Source organism: Mus caroli, unplaced genomic scaffold, assembly GCF_978045245.1.
Source record: "Mus caroli unplaced genomic scaffold, Mus_caroli_1 scaffold_15, whole genome shotgun sequence".
Taxonomy (NCBI): Eukaryota; Metazoa; Chordata; class Mammalia; order Rodentia; family Muridae; genus Mus; species Mus caroli.
The window spans coordinates 83,242,814-83,260,944 of record NW_028227270.1 but is presented as its reverse complement, the minus strand read 5'-3'; the positions used below and the strand labels follow the sequence as shown (position 1 = coordinate 83,260,944).

Below are 18,131 nucleotides of genomic sequence, written 5' to 3'. Positions count from 1 at the left end.
AGTGAGGTCAAGAAATCACTGTCTTCAAGAGACTCACTCACCCTATAGATCCCAGTCCCCATGCTCACCCACAGCCCCTCGGAGCCACTCACCATCCCTCCCCACGTGCCCCTGACCAGGTTTGTGTTCAAAGTCATCCCCATGTGTTGCTTACAGGTGCAGGAGCATGTTTGGTTTCTGGCCTCTACCTGGAGATGTGCCTGTGGACCATTCACACAGAATCCGCATGTGGGCTCATTTTCTGTGAAACTCTTTGAGGACCACATTTGGAAGAATGGGGGGGGGTCTTGTGTATGCTGCATGTTTGTAAAAAGCTCTTTGCACTGGAAAGATAACCCTTACAACTTGGCTTCCTCAACCTCCCTAGTGTGTGCTGCGAGTCTCTGGAATGCACGCCCTCTCTGTCTGCACTGCCTGAGTCACTCACACCTTCCTGGGGGTGGGGACAGCTGAGCGTGCGTGGGCGTGATGGTGGAAGTCAGGAGTTCTGAGGCACGAGAGCCCATCTGCCTTCCTTGGGAGTGTGAAGGCTGGTTTGGCCTTTATAACTCCAGATTCAAAAACTCCTCATTAGATTTAGTATCCAGGATTCAAGGGTGGGTCTGGCCAAGTTCCAGTAGAGCCCTTGAGAAGGGCTTGCCCAGTGTCACCTCATCTGAACCCCTCTCCTGTCTGCTTGCTTACACAGACAGCCAGTCAGACACAGACACGTTGACCACCCCAGGTGAGGTGCTGGATCTCACAGCACAGGCTAAAGAGCAGCCGCCAGCAGAGGGAGCCAGTGAGATCAGTCCGGCTCCACAGGATCTTGCCATCAAAGAGGCCAAAGCAGCAGCAGCACCCTCTGAGAAGGAGGAAGAAAAGGAGACAGAGGAGAACCCAGAGCCAGAGGAAGAGTGTCGTGTGGAAGAGAGCACTGGGACTGCAGATGCCCCAGAGGAAGACACAGCCAGCAACCAGAGCCTGGATCTTGACTTCGCCACCAAGCTGATGGACTTCAAGCTGGCAGAGAGTGAGGCAGGCTCTGTGGACAGCCAAGGCCCAGCCCAGCAGGAGCCAAAGCATGCCTGCGATACCTGTGGAAAGAACTTCAAGTTCCTGGGCACCCTGAGTCGCCACAAGAAGGCACACAGCTGCCAGGAGCCGAAGGAGGAGGAGGCAGCGGCACCTTCGCTGGAGAATGAGGGCGTTGGCAGAGTGGTTGAGGGGCCCTTGCCTTCCCCTGAGCCTGAAGAGAAACCAGCCGAATCCCCAGCAATCGATCCAACACCAGGAACCAGGGAGGCCTCAGTGGCGAAACAGAATGAAGAAACAGAGGGTCCCACTGATGGGGAAGGTACGGCTGAGAAGAGGGGTGACGGTGACAAAAGACCAAAGACAGACTCCCCCAAAAGCATGGCCAGTAAGGCAGACAAGAGGAAGAAGGTTTGCAGTGTATGCAACAAGCGGTTCTGGTCCCTGCAGGACCTCACCCGGCACATGAGGTCACACACAGGTATGAGAGACCAGAGCCAGCCTGCCAGAAGAGGTGGCCTGCAGTGGCCATTGGGAGTCTCCCTGGAAGTCAGGTCCAGGGGCCACTGAAAGAACCAGCTAGGTTGCAGGGTTATCCTCTGACCTGGGAAGGCTGTGAATCCTAAGGAGGTGTGTCTCCATGGCCCTGGAATGCCACAAGCCTTCTACAGGGCAGCGGTCCCTCTGTAGTAGTACTTTGGAAAACATTTTTCTTCAGCCACTCAGCCCCAGTTTTGTCCTTTGTAGATAGGGAGGGTAGCCACCCTGTGCACAGGCTTCTAGAACAGGAAGAGTAGGTGGATGTCCATCCGGTGTAAGACTCAGCCAAATCCTGAGAAAGACAGAGATATGCCAGGGAAGGCAGGTACTGGCCTGCACATATAGGGAAGGCCCCAAAGAAGGGTCTGTTATTTTAGTGGGGGGCAGGGGTGGGGGACCTGGATAGAACCATGAAGCCAAAAGGTAGAGAGACACCCTTCCTCGGCCATCCCTCCAATGAGAGCACCTCCACCCCTTGACCACATCTCACAGTCATGGCCTCCCTCCCGTGCACAGTGACCGTGCCACAGCCACTGAGGTGTAGTGTGCTGGCACCTTGTTCTGGCCAGAGACATTGTCAGCTGTTAGAGACTTGGTCCGTAAGCTGTCGGGAACATCCAAATGCATCCTCCTTGTACCTTGCTTTAGGTGGCTGTCCGTGGCCTTGCAGAGCCCAGGGGAATCATTTCTCCTAATGACGCTTTGCTTCTGGGCTTCTCTTAAGATCAGTTTGTAGAAAAGCTAGGCTGAGAGGTACAGGAAGAAGAATGTGAACACCCCCCCCCGCCCCCCAGCCTTGCCAGTTTGGACAAATAAGAAAAAGTCCTGTCCCTGTGTATTTAGTTCTGGATGCTGCATTCATATAGAGAGCGGGAGGTGGGAACCAGTGGCCTTCATGTTAATGGACGTCTCCTTTTCATTCTTTCATTGTTCAGGAGAAAGGCCATACAAGTGTCAGACCTGTGAGCGAACCTTCACCTTAAAGCACAGCCTGGTTCGACACCAGAGGATCCACCAGAAAACCAGGCACAGCAAGCACCATGGGAAAGACAGCGACAAGGATGAGCGGGCTGAGGAGGACAGTGAGGACGAGTCCACCCACAGTGCTAACAACCCTGCCTCCGAGAATGAGGCCGAGTCAGCTCCCAGCACCAGCAACCACGTGGCTGTCACCAGGAGCCGGAAAGAGAGCTTGTCCACTTCTGGGAAGGAATGTAGCCCAGAGGAGAGAGCCGCAGCTGAGCAGGCAGCTGAGCCCAGTGCCCCCAAAGAGCAGGTGTCTCCAGGTGAAACAGACCCCCAGAGCCCGGCAGCCATCGTGCAAGACTTGCTGGAGCTGTGCAGCAAGAGGCCTGCCCCAATCCTGGCAGCCACCGACGGGGCCTCGCAGCTCCTGGGCATGGAGTGACAGCCCGCCCTGTCTCCATCAGCTCAGAGACAAAGCTAGCAGAGCATCCCGAATGTAGATTTTACAAGGTTTTCTCAGCTTCCTTCAGTTGTCTGGAGAGAGAGGAAAAAGAGGGCAAGAGAGAGACAAGCAAGCCTGTGGCCAACCAGCTCGTGCCATAGCCTTACCCAGTACACATGCACCCGGCCCCAGTACAGCCGGCTTCAGTGCCTTAACTACTTATGGGTCCTCCCATGTCGTTGTGGGTGTCCCCCCTCCAAAAAAAAAAAAAAATGACATTTTAACAAAACATATTTTAATGAATTTTTCGGAGGACCTTTTCATGTAAGCATTAACATTACGTTTTGTATTTGTGTGTTTGAGCTTGTTTTTGTGAATCTGTGATCGTACTGTTTTTGTTCTGTGAGCTGGAAGCAGAAAACCTTCCCCTTGGATCCTGTAGCCAATAACTGGAAGAAAATGATGTGAATTTCATGTACATGACCCGAGGGAAGAGGGTGTGAGGCTGATTTCTAAGCTAGGCCTGTATTCTCTGGTTCACGTCGGGGAGGAGCCGCGGCCCGGCCTCTGTCATGAGTGGATGTGGTTGATGCAGGGTTCCTGTGTGGTGTGAGCCAAAGCCAGGAAAGAGTCTAGCTTCAACCTCTCGAGTGTTTCCACCCTCTCCGTGTTAGAAATGGCTAGTGTTCCCATTCTTAATTTACAGAGAAAAGTGGCCTCCCCGGCACCCTAACCTACGGAGGACACGGCTGGAGGTCATATAGCCACTTTCCCTTCTTCCCATTCGGTATATGTTATTAATATTAATATTATTTTTATTTTTATTTTCTTCTTCAGTTCGCTGGGCTCTGCATTCAGCAGAAACAAATGGACAATATTTGTCCTGGGTGACCTGTACTGCTCCCTGGTCCCCGCTTACTGTGTGCCTGAAGCTTCTGGTGGCACGCCAGCGATGGCTCTTCTACTGTACTCAGACAAACCTTTCTTCCATGACTGTAGAATCCAGCAGGGGCCAGGAGTGGTCCTCCAAGCGTGGCCAAGGAGTGGCTCAGAGGGGAGAGCAAGGATGCACAAGTGGTGGGGAGCAGGCATCCGAGACACCAGGCCATACCTGGGGCACCTCAGAGTCAGTTTGCAAGGCACCCCAGTCTTCCTGCTAAGCTGGGTCAGCGCCTTCCCCCAGCCGTGCTACTACCGTCATTTGAGAAGCATTGAGATACTACTGCCAGTGATGAACTGAAGCGCATGAGCAAGGTCTAGATGCGAGAGTTGTCTTCACCTTTCTGCAGTGTGGGGTTGCTGCTTGGAGAGAGGAGTGCTTTTAAATCCCTAACTGGCCCAAGCCCCTGGTGCACAGAGACAGGGTTCCTTTAGTTCCTGGGTGTTCTGTACAAACAGTAGACCTCGCTCATCAGCAAAAAGAAACTGTTCCTACTGTAGCTGAGCTCGGTTCAGCACCCTGTCCTTTAGCCGAGACCCGAGGATGCCTGAGCCACACTGCTACTAGAGCCCTGTTTGTCCCTTGCCTGCAGGGCCTCAAGACTTCCCCAGGAGAGGCCTTCCACTGCTCCACTCCCTCCCTTATCCTGTGGCTCTAATGCTCCTCCGCTAAGATGTGCAACCCGAGACGTGCGTACCCCTTTGTCCACCAGTATCTATCTAGTGGCTAAAATCCAACCACCCTGACTTCAATGGAAGATAGATATTTTAGAAATAATGAAAAGTGATATATGTATGAAAAAAACATTGAGGTATATATGATTTTTAACTGTATTAGGGATGTGTGGACCCCACATTTAAAGTTGAGATTTTATTTACTGTAGAGAGAGATCAGAACCATTGATCCCACGATCTTCTAAGTTAAACCCAGCTCCTACATCCCTTAGGTGTTTTTATTATTATTATTATTATTATTACGATTGTTATTGTTTTCATTGTTATTATTTGGGGTTTCTTGTGTTTTGGTTTTCTTTGCAACTCTCCACACTAAACTCATGATACTGTGGGGAGAAGCCATGACTGAACTCTACGCTGCTGCGGTAAGATGGAGCAGGGTTTGCTCCCAGCAGCGGCCGCCGCCAGGGCTGCAACTGGCAATAATCACTATTGATTTAAAGCTTTATTTAGTCTCATCTGTTCCTTCATAGTTAATAAGGTCTTGCCACATTTTATTAGTGAGATTGAGAGATGAAATATTTGTCTGTTGTCCTCCCCGCCTTCCTCCCCCAATATTAAACTGTGAAGTTTGTGATTTTGTTTAAACGCTGGGTGAATCATAGTGTTAGTTTGCATGTCCAGCTAATTTGTTTCTATACATTTTGTTTGATTCTCTTCTCCTCAGGGCTTTTACAAATATATATATATTATATATGTATATATATATATGGATCTTCTGAAAAAAATTGAGGTGCAAATTTTCTCTTTTTTGTTGTTTTGTTTTTGTTTTCTCTTTAATGGACACAATGCTGATATTCAATCACTACATAAAATATCTGGCTGTGAAACAAACCAGAGAGGCCCCACGGGGTGTTATGCAAGCAGCTCTGTGGAAGCTCCGTGAATCGGATACTGATTTCAGACAGATCATCCTGCGTTCGTCTCTTTCCTCTCTTCTCTTTCTTCAAGAAAAAAAAGTTGATCCTAATGATTTCAGCCCATGCATTAAACAGAAAACAATAATAACTGTAGAATTCATATTTTTCTAAAGGGAACTTAAAAACTGCTGCTACATGTATGTACAAAACTGGTCTATGCCACATGAACAGAATCACAGGTTTGGTTTTGGTACTTTTTGTTTCTCTTTGTACTCAGTTGTATAGAACTTCCAAATTCAGAATGAAAAGAAAGCTGTTCTGTATCAAACCATCTAAGCAATAAATGTTATATTTTAAAAACGGCACGTGACCAACCTGTGAGTTCCTCCAAGCCCATCTCCAAGCCTGTAGTCCACTCAAGGCAGGTCTTAGGATCAAGGGCTGACCCAAAATCAGTAATGGCCTTAGAAGCCTGGGCACCCAGGCAGCATCTTTGAAAGACAGTTGGGGTTGGAGATGTGGCCCAGTCTGCAAAGTGCCTGCCCCAACAGCGTGAGGACCCAAATTCAGGTTCCGAGAACCCACACTGATTGTGTAGCAGCATGGGTGACTGGGGATAGGGGGCCTGGGGGGAGGGGGAGGGGGACTGGAAGGAGGGGGCAGCAGGCAAAGGCAAGCAGACCCCTGGAACTCCTGGATGGCTAGTCCAGCCAGATTGCTTATCACAGGTTCACTGAGAGTTCAAGAAATAAGACAGGAGGCTGGCATTGAAGGCTCAGTGGGTAAAGGCACTTACCATCAAACCTGAGGGCCCGAGCAATCCTTAGGACTGACTTAGGAGGTAGAAAGAGAAAGGACTCTCAGACAAAAGAACACTTGCATACACCAAACGAATGATTTTTTAAAAATCAGAAAAACTTTGATAAATAATAAAAAAGGCAATTGGTTGCAGTTAGATGTTCAGTCTTGGGAGTGTGGACAGGGGACATAAGAAGCTGTGGTGAATTTCATGAGGCTAGAGGGACAGACTGAAGGGGCAGCAGCACAGACAGCTGCTCTTGCCTCTTGTTTAGCTGCAGCTTAACTGGTAACGCTGGTCCTGTGCACTAGTGACTCCAAAGGAGGATGCTGGGCCTGCCTTCCCCAGGGAAGGTGGAACAGATTTAGTTGGCCTGGTGGAGAGCAGTGGGTTTCAACCTGGGGGGGTCACAGGACCCTTTCGAGCCATCTGTCATTGTGAGGAGCCTTGTACCCTTCTCACTAGGGAGTAGCCCTCAGAAGGTGACCCCAGAAGAAACTTGTGGGAAGTTAATTATGGTAATGCTACAAAGTCATTGGCCAACCTATTCTCAGTGCCAGGTCACAGCATGGCAAGAGGTAGGGGGTCCCTAAGACTCCTTAGGCTCCTCTCTTGGCCCCCACAACTCCCTTGGATGAAGTATCAGTGAGGATCTTAGAATGTCCCACAGAGCTAGACAGATGGCTTAGTGGTTAAGATTCTGGTGATGGCCACACAACCAAGTAACTCATAAACACAGCCCCCAGCCTTTCCAGCTGGTGGAAGGGAGCTGTCAGTCACTGAGTGACGTGCCGTTTAAAGCACCTGTAATCATGACTGTGTCTGGATGACATTGGACTACAGCTGGCTTTGTAGCCTGCTTTCTATTGCTGGGACAAACACCATGAGCCAAAGCAACCCTCTGCATGAGCAGAGGGTTTATTTCATCTTAGCTCTTAGTCACGGCCCATCACTGAGGAAAGTCAGGGCAGGAAGTGTAAACCATAAAGGAATGCTCTTTGCTGGCTTGCTCATCCTGCTTTCTTATGTACCCAGAACCAAATGCCCAGGGATGGCACCACCCACAGTGGCCTGGACTATCTCACATCAATCAATAATAAAGAAAATGTTCGGGGGTTGGCAAGATGGCTCAGTGGGTAAGAGCACTGACTGCTCTTCCAAAGGTCCTGAGTTCAAATCCCAGCAACCACATGGTGGCTCACAACCACCCAAAATGAGATCTGACACCCTCTTCTGCTGTGTCTGAAGACAGCTACAGTGTACGTATTTATAGTAATAAATAAATATTTGGCTATGCAGTGGTGGCGCACGCCTTTAATCCCAGCACTTGGGAGGCAGAGGCAGGCATATTTCTGAGTTCAAGGCCAACCTGGTCTACAGAGTGAGTTCCAGGACAGCCAGAGCTACACAGAGAAACCCTGTCTCAAAAAACCAAAACCAAAACAAAAAACAAAAAAATAAATATTTGGGCTAGAGCAAGCAGGGACTGAGTGAGCAGGGCCGACAGGAGTGAGTGGGGTTGACTGGAATGAGTGGGGTTAACTGGAGCGAGCAGAGGTCCTAAATTCAATTCCCAACAACCACATGAAGGTTCACAACCATCTGTATAGCTACAGTGTACTCGCATACATAAAATGAATAAATCTTAAAAAAAAAAAAAAAGAAAGAAAAGAAAAGAAAATGTTCCAACACACCAGGCCTGGTCTACATAAAGACCTATCTCAAAACCAACAAGGAAGGAAAGAAGGAAGGAAGGAAGGAAGGAAGGAAGGAAGGAAGGAAGGAAGGAAGGAAGGAAGGAAGGAGTTGCTCCTTCCTTCCCCAGGATCCAGTTAACCTTGACTGTGCACTTAAAGTCACACCAGGCACTGGCCAGGGCAGTAAGAGATCTGCATAGAAGAAACCTGATATCTTTTTAATATTTTAGTTCTAACAGGGAAATTAATAAGAAAAGAAGTAGATGAGGAAGATACAGAAGATGTGAGGTGGGGGTGGGGGGAAGAAGAAGCCAAGATGGGACAGGGATGGTCAGCCCTGAGGAAGTCACCCTTGCAAATGCCTGGGGGTGGGGACAGATGGCCCAGAGGAAGGACCTTGAGCCACAAGCCAGCCCTGCAGGAAGCTGGGGAGACGGCTGGAATGAACACAATGTAGACTTTATAGTAGACTGCAGTAGTTGGGTGGGATTCTGGTTTCAGGTTGACCCTGGGGTGACAAAAATGGCCACTGGGAAACTACCAAGAGGTCACATTATGTAGACCAGGCTGGCCTTAAACTCAGAGATCTGCCTGTCTACTCCTCCTGAGTGCTGGGATTAAAGAAGTGTGAGCCCCACCTGGGGCTTGAGTAGTTTAAGAGAAGCCCCAGGATTGGCTGATAAGCCAGATGCAGTGTGAGAGTGTAGAGCAGCCAAGGACAGACACATTTAGCTATGACTTCCTCTGGGGGCCAGGAGTTAGCTTTGAAGAGAGGTTTCCCTCCTGACAATTATCTTGGCAAGAAATACTTTTGCACCTACGAGCCTATTTTCAGGAAGCGGCTAAGGGATATGGGAGACATCCCATAAGAGCCCCAGCCTCTTGCTCCACGGGGTCTACCCCACCACCCAAATACCCATCCCTTCCCTATATGCAGACTAATGCCAGGTCAGTTGCCCACTGTCCTGAAGACCACAAACTAACAGAAGTTCCAGAAACCCTGGATCATAACCAACTAGTGAAGCCGTTCCCCTAAGGGCATTGGCAAGATAGAAAACGCAGTAGGGCCTGTAGGGCTGACCTGACCAGGAAAGAAAGCCTTAGATCTGAGGTCCAGACCTTAGCCGTGGTGGTTCAACCTAAGCAAGAATTCTTCCCTTTCATCTTTGTTGCAGTAATAAAACAGTGTGCAAAAGCTACAGGGGAGGAAGGTCTTATTTGGCTTATACTTTTAAACCACAGTCTATGCTCAAGAATAATCAGAACAGGAACTCTGGCAGGAACTTGAAGCAGAAACCAAGGAGTTATGCTGTTTTCTGACTTGCTCACAAGCTCATGCTCAGTTAGCTTTCTTGTTCAAGCCAGGACCACTTGCTTAGGGAATGGTGCCACCCACAGTGGGCTGGGTCCTCCTATATCAATTATCAAACCCCTGGAGACATGCCCACAGGTCAATCTGATGTGGGTAAAACTCTACTCCCTTCTCAGGTGACTTTAGACTGTGTAAAGTTCACAGGTAAAACTAACTAAGTAGGACAGGGACCATGATGATCTGCTAGACACATATGACCACCCAAAGATCCTACCTTCACCTTGATGGCAGTTGCCCAGGACATGGATGTCTGCACGAAAGGAGCCAGTCAGGAGCACCAAGCCCAACAGAGTAATCATCTGTGCTGATGAGCCACACTTGGCCCTCAGCAATCCTGAAGTAAAGACTTGTTAATCCAATGTCCGTGATAGCTCATGCCTTTAATCCCAGCACTCTAGAGGCAGGTGGAACTGTGTGTTCAAGACCAGCCTGATCTGAAGAGCAATCCTATCTTGGGGGGTGGCGGGGGGGGGGGGGGAGGGGAAGAATTGTTAATCCCAGACTTAAAGATAAAAACCTGACTTGAAGGAAGAACTGTGATTAATCAATGGTAGGCCCGTGCCCAACCTTGACTTGATTGCTTTCAAGGCCGGTGCTTGTTACTGAGCTTCCTGAGGCTAACAGCTTATAAGGAGGGCTTTCAGAGGTATTGGTCCACAGTTGCTTAGTCCCTGTCGTAGTTTGATTTCTGTCCCTGTGATAAACACCACGCCCAAAAATGTAGGAGAGGAAAATCTATTCATCTCACAGACTACAGTCCAGCCTTAAGAGAAGCCAGGGCAGTAACTCACAGCAGGAACTGAAGTAGAAATCATGGAGAAATACCACTGGCTTGCTCCAGACGTATGTTCAACTACCCTTCTTATATAGCACAGGACTACCTGGCTTGGGATAGTACTGACTGCAGCAGACTGAGCCCTCCCACATTAACCAACAATCAAGAAAACACCCCGTACTCGCAGGCCAATCTGATGGAAACAAGTCCTCAACTGAGGATCCCTCTCTTTAACCATGTAAAGTTGGTACCTGAGATTAGCCATCACAGCCTTGTGTGCCTTTGGACCTGTGGTTAAGGCCAAGCATCGTGGCAGAAGCTTCTAAAGGCTCCTACTCACTGCTAGCTGCGAGGGAGCAAGGAAAGAGCTGGGAAGATGTTTGGCTTTCCCAGTCTCCCTTTAGAGTATACCACAAAGACCTAACAGGTCCCACCCTTTAAAGATCCCACTTCACCCTGAACAGGCTGTAGGCTCACAACCAAGCTTTTGAAGCACGAGCCTATGAGAGATATTTACCCAAAGCACAGCAAGCAATGCCCTTAACCCACAAGGTGGCCATCATTAGCTTCTCTATGTTCTGAGAACTTGGACCCAATCTGAACTGTCTTGAAGCACCCATCAGTTGCAGCTCCTGTCCTTTCTGGAATCAGCTTTAAGGGACAATCACCTCTTGCCACTAATCAAGTTAAGATAGAGCAGTTACCCAGCATTCCCAAAATAGGTGTAAAATAATGAGTTTTGTGCATGATAAAAATGTATCAAATAAATTCTTCCAACCTTAAATTCCTCTCCTCCATGCCAAGAGGGTTTCTCTGGGTAGTTCTGGCTGTTCTGAAACTCACTCTCTAGACCAGGCTGGTCTTGAACTCAGAGATCTGCCTGCTTCTGCCTCCCAAGTGCTGGGATTAAAGACATGCACCACCACTGCCCAGCCAACCTTGCTATTTTTTAAGGGTACAACTCAATTGCATCAAGTCCACCACACTGTCGTGCACCCAGCAAAGCCCTATTAACACTACCTCCCTGTTTCCCTCCCTTTCACAGCCTCCTCCGCTCTGCATCCTGTTTCTATGAAGAGGACTCCTTGGGTAACTCACACAAGTGAAACAGCATGGTTTAAAGACAACATTTACCGAGAGCTTGCTTTGTGGGAGGTCAGGTGAGGGACCTGCCTCTCGAAATTTGTGTCGGGAAAGCAGGGTGTGGATTAAACGTTGCTGTGTACAGGGACACAAAGCCTCAGGTCTTCCTGGTGAAGACACAGCCTTCTGCCTGCCCCTGCTGGTTGAGGTGGTATGGGGGGTTGATATTCATGGCCAACTTGGCCTGGCCAGATGTAGAGTCACCTAGGAGACAAAGCTTGGGGTATGTCTGTGAGAGAGGTTCTAGATCCCATTGAATGAGATGAACCACCCCCTAACTGTGGACAGCATCGTTCCATGGGCTGGGTCCCTGTCCCAATAAAAGAGAGAAAAGATGAGCGCCACCATCATCTCTCTTTGCCTCCTGACTGTGGCTGCAGTGTGACCTGCTTGCTGCCTCAAGCTTCTGCCATGACATCTCCATCTACCATGATGGACTGTCCCTAAAGTGTGAACCCAAATAAACCCACCCTTAACTTCTTACTGTCAGTGCAACGAGAAAGGCGACCAATACAAATGGGTGGAGAAACAGCGAACAGCTGGGTTTATAGGGACAATCATGTACGTCCCAGCTCGGCCTCTGATGAGTGGCTTTGTGCCTTGGGCTCTTCTTCCTAAAAAGGCAAGATTAGTATCTGCCTCCTGGGATCTTCCTGTGGATTATAAGTGTGTGTGTGTGTGTGTGTGTGTGTGTAGAGAGAGAGAGAATATTCACAGCTCTCGTTGACGTTGCTGTGGTAACCCTGAAGGGAGAGGGCAGGACTTCCAGGCCATACATTCACTCCACAGATATTGGAGGAGAGCAGGAGGAGGACCTTACAGAAGACGCCTGCCCTGCCTTCCAACTCAAGGCTCCGCTCTGGACTTGATGCTAATCACATAATCTCACTCTGGAAGTTGGGAGAGAGATACCGTCTTACCTTCATCCACACCACCAGTCCTGCATCAGAGCCTCGTCCATGGGAGAGCTGCCATGTGTAGATCAACATCCAGGACAAAGCCTAGTCCTGGCTGATTCCCCAGGGTGTGACTGAGGACTGATAGTGGCCATAGTCCTTATGAGATGGTTAGAATGAGAAAGTCAGGCTTACCCAGATGTGCTGATTCAATTGCCCTATCTTAACAAAACCCCGGGGGATTCATAAGTATATTACAATTAGTGAGGTTCAGGCCTAGAGCCTCAAGTTTGGTTCAGATATGAATCCAGCAGCCAGCTGAACAGAGCTCTTAATAGACTCCATCTGTGTTAGTTTCCCATGACTGTAACAAAATACCCAATTTTATAAAGTTATAAGTTATAAGACTTTATAACCAACTTACAAAGATGAAAGGGGCTGGGGAGATGACTCAGCAGTTGGGAGCAGCTGTTGTGCTTGCAAAGGATCCGGTTCCATTCCCAGCACCCGCATGGTGGCTCACAACCATCTGTAACTCTAGTTCCAGGGGATCTGGTGCCCTCTTCTGAACTCCGTGGGCACCAGGTATGCACGTGTTGTACAGACATACAGGCAGACAAAAACTCTAATAAACAAAATAAAGTAAATACATCTAAAACAAGGCAAAAATCTTTAGGAAGGGGGAGGGGGAGAGGAGGGAAGGTAGAGAGAGGGGGACTAGCTAGGAATGATATAGTAGGCCTGTAATCCCAGTGTCTGGGAGGCTGAGGTGGGAAGGTCTCAAATTCAAGGCCAGACTGGGTTTACTGCATAGCAAGAAGCTCTCTCAAGCACACGCCTTTAATCCTAGCACTCGGGCGGCAGAGGCAGGCAGATCTCTGAGTTCAAGGCCAGCCTGGTCTACAGAGTGAGTTCCAGGATAGCCAGGGCTACACAGAGAAACCCTGTCTCAAAAAACAAACAAACAAACAAACAAACAAACAAAAGAAGCTCTCTCAACAAAAACAAGTGGTGTTTGCTTCCGTTTATAGCTTCGGAGGTTTCCAGCCACAGTCAGTAGTCTCACTGCCAACTGTAGCCGAGGAAGCCGCTTACCTCACAGCAACCAGGAAGCAACAAGATAGAAGGCAGAACCAGCCTCCTTAGAGCCTCTTGAAGGGCACAGCCCAACAATCTCACTTCCTCCTACTGGCCCCGCCCCTTAATAATAAATCCCTCTATCTTCCAGTAGCATAATGTGCAAGGAACTGAGTGAACCTCAGAAACTGTGGGGAGAAACTCCAGAGCCAGATGACGTCAGCGTTTGGGGTGGAAGAGTATAAAATCGGGAGGGACAGAGATTCAGAGTGACATTCTGAGCTGCACTCGTGCCTCAGTTGCTGGCAGACCTAGTAGGCATAGCTTCATCGTGCTTGTTCCAGGTTTGCATTCGTTACTTTTCTGTGGCTGTGATAAAACAGCATGACCAACTCATGGGTGAAAAAGAAAAGTTGATTTGGGCTAACGATTCCAGAAGGATGCGGAGTTCATCAGGGCAGAAAGGCGGAAGCACTCAGCAGGCGTAGCAGCTGAGAGCTCACATCCTGAACCACAAGCTTGAAGCAGAGAAGGCTGCCCCCAGTGACATACTTCCTCCAGCGAAGTCCTACCTCCTAAACCTCCCCAAACTGCCAAATGCCAGTGCCTATGGGGGACATTCTCTGTCCATCCGCTCTAGGGTTCCTGACTTTTGCCACGCCCAGCAGCTGCCTGCCTGCTCCCAAGGAGGCGGGGGGGAGGGAGGGGTGAGCAGGGAGAACCGCAGGGTTTATTTTAAACCTATAATTGAAGGTTGCTCGTTAACAACAACAAACCAGTGCTCTCCAAGCCGAGGCTGCCAAAGTCGGTGTCCTAAATAAGGAACACGCAGTCGCTCCTTTCAGGGGAAGGAAGCTGGAGCCAAATAGGGAAGTGACCTGTCAGGCTTTGACTGTGGGCTGTCCTGAGTCCTGCCTGCCTCTCACAGGAATTGACAACATGGTGAGGGCTGGACCCCAGGCTCTCAGATGAGGGGGGTGGGGCAATGTATAGCTAGCTGCTCATCAGCCCTGCCTTCCCACAAAGACACCACACAGCTCTCTCACATAAATGGTAGTTCTACTATGCATGAAAAAGTTAGGGGCGTCAGGGAAATGGGAAGGGGGAAAAAACAAGCAATGAAAACTGAAGGCAGCCCCAGGTATTGCTTCCGTGGCTCTAATTGTGCTACTGGCTAGGCAGAGAGAGGTAGCAGCTCTCTGTGAGTTCAGGACCAGCCTGGTCTACATAGAGAATTCCAGAACAGTTAGTTAGTGCTGTATATAGAGACCCTGTCTCAAAAAAAGCAAAACCAAACAAAGAAAGAAGCAGAGAAACCCAAATGCAGTTATCTTACTTTTCATCCAGTTTGCTCACCCCGCAGAGTGCAAGTCTTAGGTTGCCAGTCCAGTGAGCTGAGGAGGAATAAAACCCTTTCCTGTCAGAGCAGGGGTGGAGGAAAGTGACAGGATCTGCCTTGTGAGGGTGAAACTGCCTATCACACACACAGCCCAGCACGTGCACGGTGTCAGGTGTCCATGACAGGAGGATGTGTGCCCACCAAAAGGACAGTGACTGCATAAAACGAGGATACATGGCTCCGGTCAACTCTGGAGGCAGGTGTGATGTGGTGTGCCCTCCTATCCCAGGTGACTGGTGAGGCCCCCATTCTCCTGATGCATCACAAGTGCCATATGACAGATGTTTTTTTTAAAGCTCTGCAGTGATGGCTCACACCTACTATGTCAAGATGGAACATCTTGTGTCTTTGGGGCTTGTGAGATGGCTCAGTGGTTAAGAGCACTGACTGCTCTTCCGGAGGTCATGAGTTCAAATCCCAGCAACCACATGGTGGCTCACAACCATCCATAATGAGAAACAAATTTAAAAAACCAATGGGCCCAAGAGAGCAGGGGTGGGGGTGGGGGTGGGGGCAGAGAATGTTAAAGAAAGAAAGAAAGAAAGAAAGAAAGAAAGAAAGAAAGAAAGAAAGCAATGTGTCTCTGCCTTCCACACCCTCATCCAGACACTGTAAGACAAGTCCCTCAGTTGCTTGTTGGAAATCCCATTTCAGACCTGCTGATCCAGGATTTCAGGCAGCTAAGTTGGATCTTGGGAAAGTCTACCAGCCACAATTCCAGAAGCTAGACACTGGGGATTTTGCCCTCTCTCCGCAGACATCTCTCTGTATCAATAGGAAGATGATCAAGGCTTCTCTATAAAATGCTATCATAGAGACAGACGGGAATGATTGGTTAAGAACACTAGCTGCTCTTTCAGAAGACCAGGGTTCAATTCCCAGCATCCACATGGTGCCTCACAACCAAATGTAAGTCTAGTCCAGTGGGGGGGGGGGTGTCAGAGAACCTCAGCTAGCATCCTTATCTGACCTCCAAAGGCACCAAGCATGCATTAGCGCACAGATACACATGCAGGGAAATACTCATATGCTAACAGTAGTTTTCATTATTATCTAAATAGCATCATGTTTGCATGGACCTTGAGCACCTCTTCCCATCATTTCTATGTTTTCATTTATTGAATGTGTGTGCACACGTGTGGTGTGGTGGTGTGCACACAGAGGTCAGAGGACAACCTGCGGGAGTCAATTTCATCAAGTTGAAATCTCAGTAGGAGGCCCCTCTACCTGCTCCGAATACAAAGTAGCGGCTGCTGTGGGAATGGTTGTTTAGTTACATTGTTTAAGGACTAATGACAGGGAAATCATCCACTGTATCTTCACACAATTTTTTTTTCAATTTTTTTTTTTCCGAGTCAGGGTTTCTCTGTGTAGCCCTGGCTGTCCTGGCACTCACTTTGTAGACCAGGCTGGCCTCAAACTCAGAAATTCGCCTGCCTCTGCCTCCCGAGTGCTGGGATTAAAGGTGTGTGCCACCACTGCCCGGCTTTAAAACATGTTTTTTCCATCCACTGCTGCTTATATGTGGAGATGTGGACCACAGGGACTCAGGACAAGGCTAACGCAGAGTCTATGCTAACCTTCAACTTTGGGGCATTGCTTTGACTAGAAGAGCTCTCTGAGATCTGGTGACACCGCCAGCTCTTCCATAATGCCTGGCCTCATCCCCAGCCTGTACTCACACTCTCCGTGTCAGTACAGTGAGGTGACCCTACCCCATCCGCTCCTTATCCTTCTGGGGAAAAGTTCCCAGCAACTGTGGCGGGGTTCAACCTTGGTACTCACTCAGAGAGCTAGATCCTCCAGAATACTACCATGGCTCTCCCATCCACCTGAAACTTTGGGCCACCCTGTCTCCTGACACCCACATGTCCCTCAGCCAGACCTGGTGATGTAATGTATGGAACTTTGTTCAAACAGTGGGGAGAGAATTTTCCCCTCTCTGTTCTCTAGAGACCTAGTTTTCAGCCAGGTGCGATCTCAGTTATGCAGGGATCTGAGGCAGGAGGATGGCTGTCCTTCCATGTCCTATCTGAGTGCTGCCATCAGAAGGCGCTACCTGCAGTTAGGGTGAGCCTTTCCACTTCAAGCAATCAAGGAAATCTCACCGTGGATCCCACCCCCAGCAGCCTGCCTTCTGGTTGCTCCTATATCCAGTTAAATTGACAGCCACGGGCTTAGGCAAGAGGGACTGAAGTTGGAATGGGGCAGTGCTCAGAGGAGCAAGGGCAAGCTCAAACTCATCGCTGCGTGGCTGAAAAACACAAAGAAGAGGGCTAAGTCAACACATCAGCGGTGTAATTTGGGGCCTGGGAGAGATGAGGCTGTGATAAGCCGAAGAAGCCTACGGAGGACCTAGGTTGATGGATCACGAGATTGCACGTTCTGTCTTGTCAGAGGTTCCTAAATGAGCCTTGGTTAGCAAGTGAGGAAAATCCAAACCAGACCAGCTCTGACACAAATGAGAACATGTCAGCCTGGATCACAGGAGCCCAGACAGTGGTCTTATGTGCAGGCAGATCCAGCTACTCTGGGTCTAGCTCAGGAACCTAGCCTGTGCTGCTAGTCGCCCTTCCTCCTCTTTTCTTCCCCAGCAGATCCCCAGGTAAGGCACTGATAGTGGCCCCACTAGGTCACTTTGGTACTGAATGAGCTGAGCAAACCTAGAAGCTTGTCCTGCTAAGAGACCAGGGTTTCTTCTTCCTGGCCAGTCTGCACCCAGGCCCCATGTCAGGCCACAAGCTATTCATGTAGTAAATGAGCCAGATGTCCCTCACTGCCTGGAAAGACCATAAAAGGTGTCCCCGAAATTATCACATTGGTATATCACCAAACCTTAACCATAATAGTCTTCCTATTAAGAGAAGGTTCCTGGGCCTTGGTCCTCAGGGGAACACACCCAGGTCATGCTCCTAGCACTTGTCCACAGGAGGTGGACCCCAGGAGGGTGGAAGCAGGAGGTGGTCCCTGGGAACTGGGGCCCAGGAAAGTGATCCTCAAGAGGAAGCCATCACCCAGAAGGTGGTCCCCAGGAAAGTTGTCATTAAAAGGGTGGTCCCCATGAAAACTTGGCAGTGTAACAAGAAAGGGGATGACTGTTCCCGGAAAGTCCTCTAGGTGGCGCAAGGGAAACCTAGGGTGCTCTTGAGAGCCACAGCCCGGAGTGAGCCATGCAGGAGGTGAACTAGTTAAAAGTCGATGTGGAGAGAGTTGAAAAGGAGGGAAGAGAAGGAAGAGGAAGAAGGAAGGGTCAAAGAGGAGGAAGGGAGAAACAAAAAGTGGGGGAGGGAGAAGACCTAGAAAGAGTAAAGACCTGGTAAAGGAGCAGCGGGGGCGGGGGAAGGGGGAGTGGAGTTCAGAGAAACGGGCAGGAATAACACTGCCCGAGGAAAGGGGGGCAGTGTGTGTGGTCCTTGTGCCAGCCTCCCAGGGTAGAGTCTGACACCAGGCGCCACCGGGAGGAGATGGAGGTGAAGA

The 18,131-nt window shown here is 49.4% G+C and overlaps 1 protein-coding gene across 10 annotated transcripts in view; it reads left to right on the top strand.

Annotated features, from left to right (window-relative positions):
* Positions 1-5,859, top strand: part of Rreb1 (ras responsive element binding protein 1) — a 177,320-nt gene extending 171,461 nt beyond the window's left edge. For 8 of the 10 annotated variants that reach the window (XM_029468436.2, XM_029468435.2, XM_021179964.2 and 5 more), the window contains 2 exons: positions 689-1,495; positions 2,490-5,859. In XM_029468436.2, coding sequence (XP_029324296.1) covers positions 689-1,495; positions 2,490-2,962 — 1,280 coding nt within the window. In that variant the 3' untranslated portion in view covers positions 2,963-5,859. The remainder of the gene's footprint in view (positions 1-688; positions 1,496-2,489) is intronic. The other 2 variants (XM_085831171.1, XM_021179963.2) reach the window with 1 other exon arrangement.
* The last annotated feature ends 12,272 nt before the right edge of the window (positions 5,860-18,131 follow it).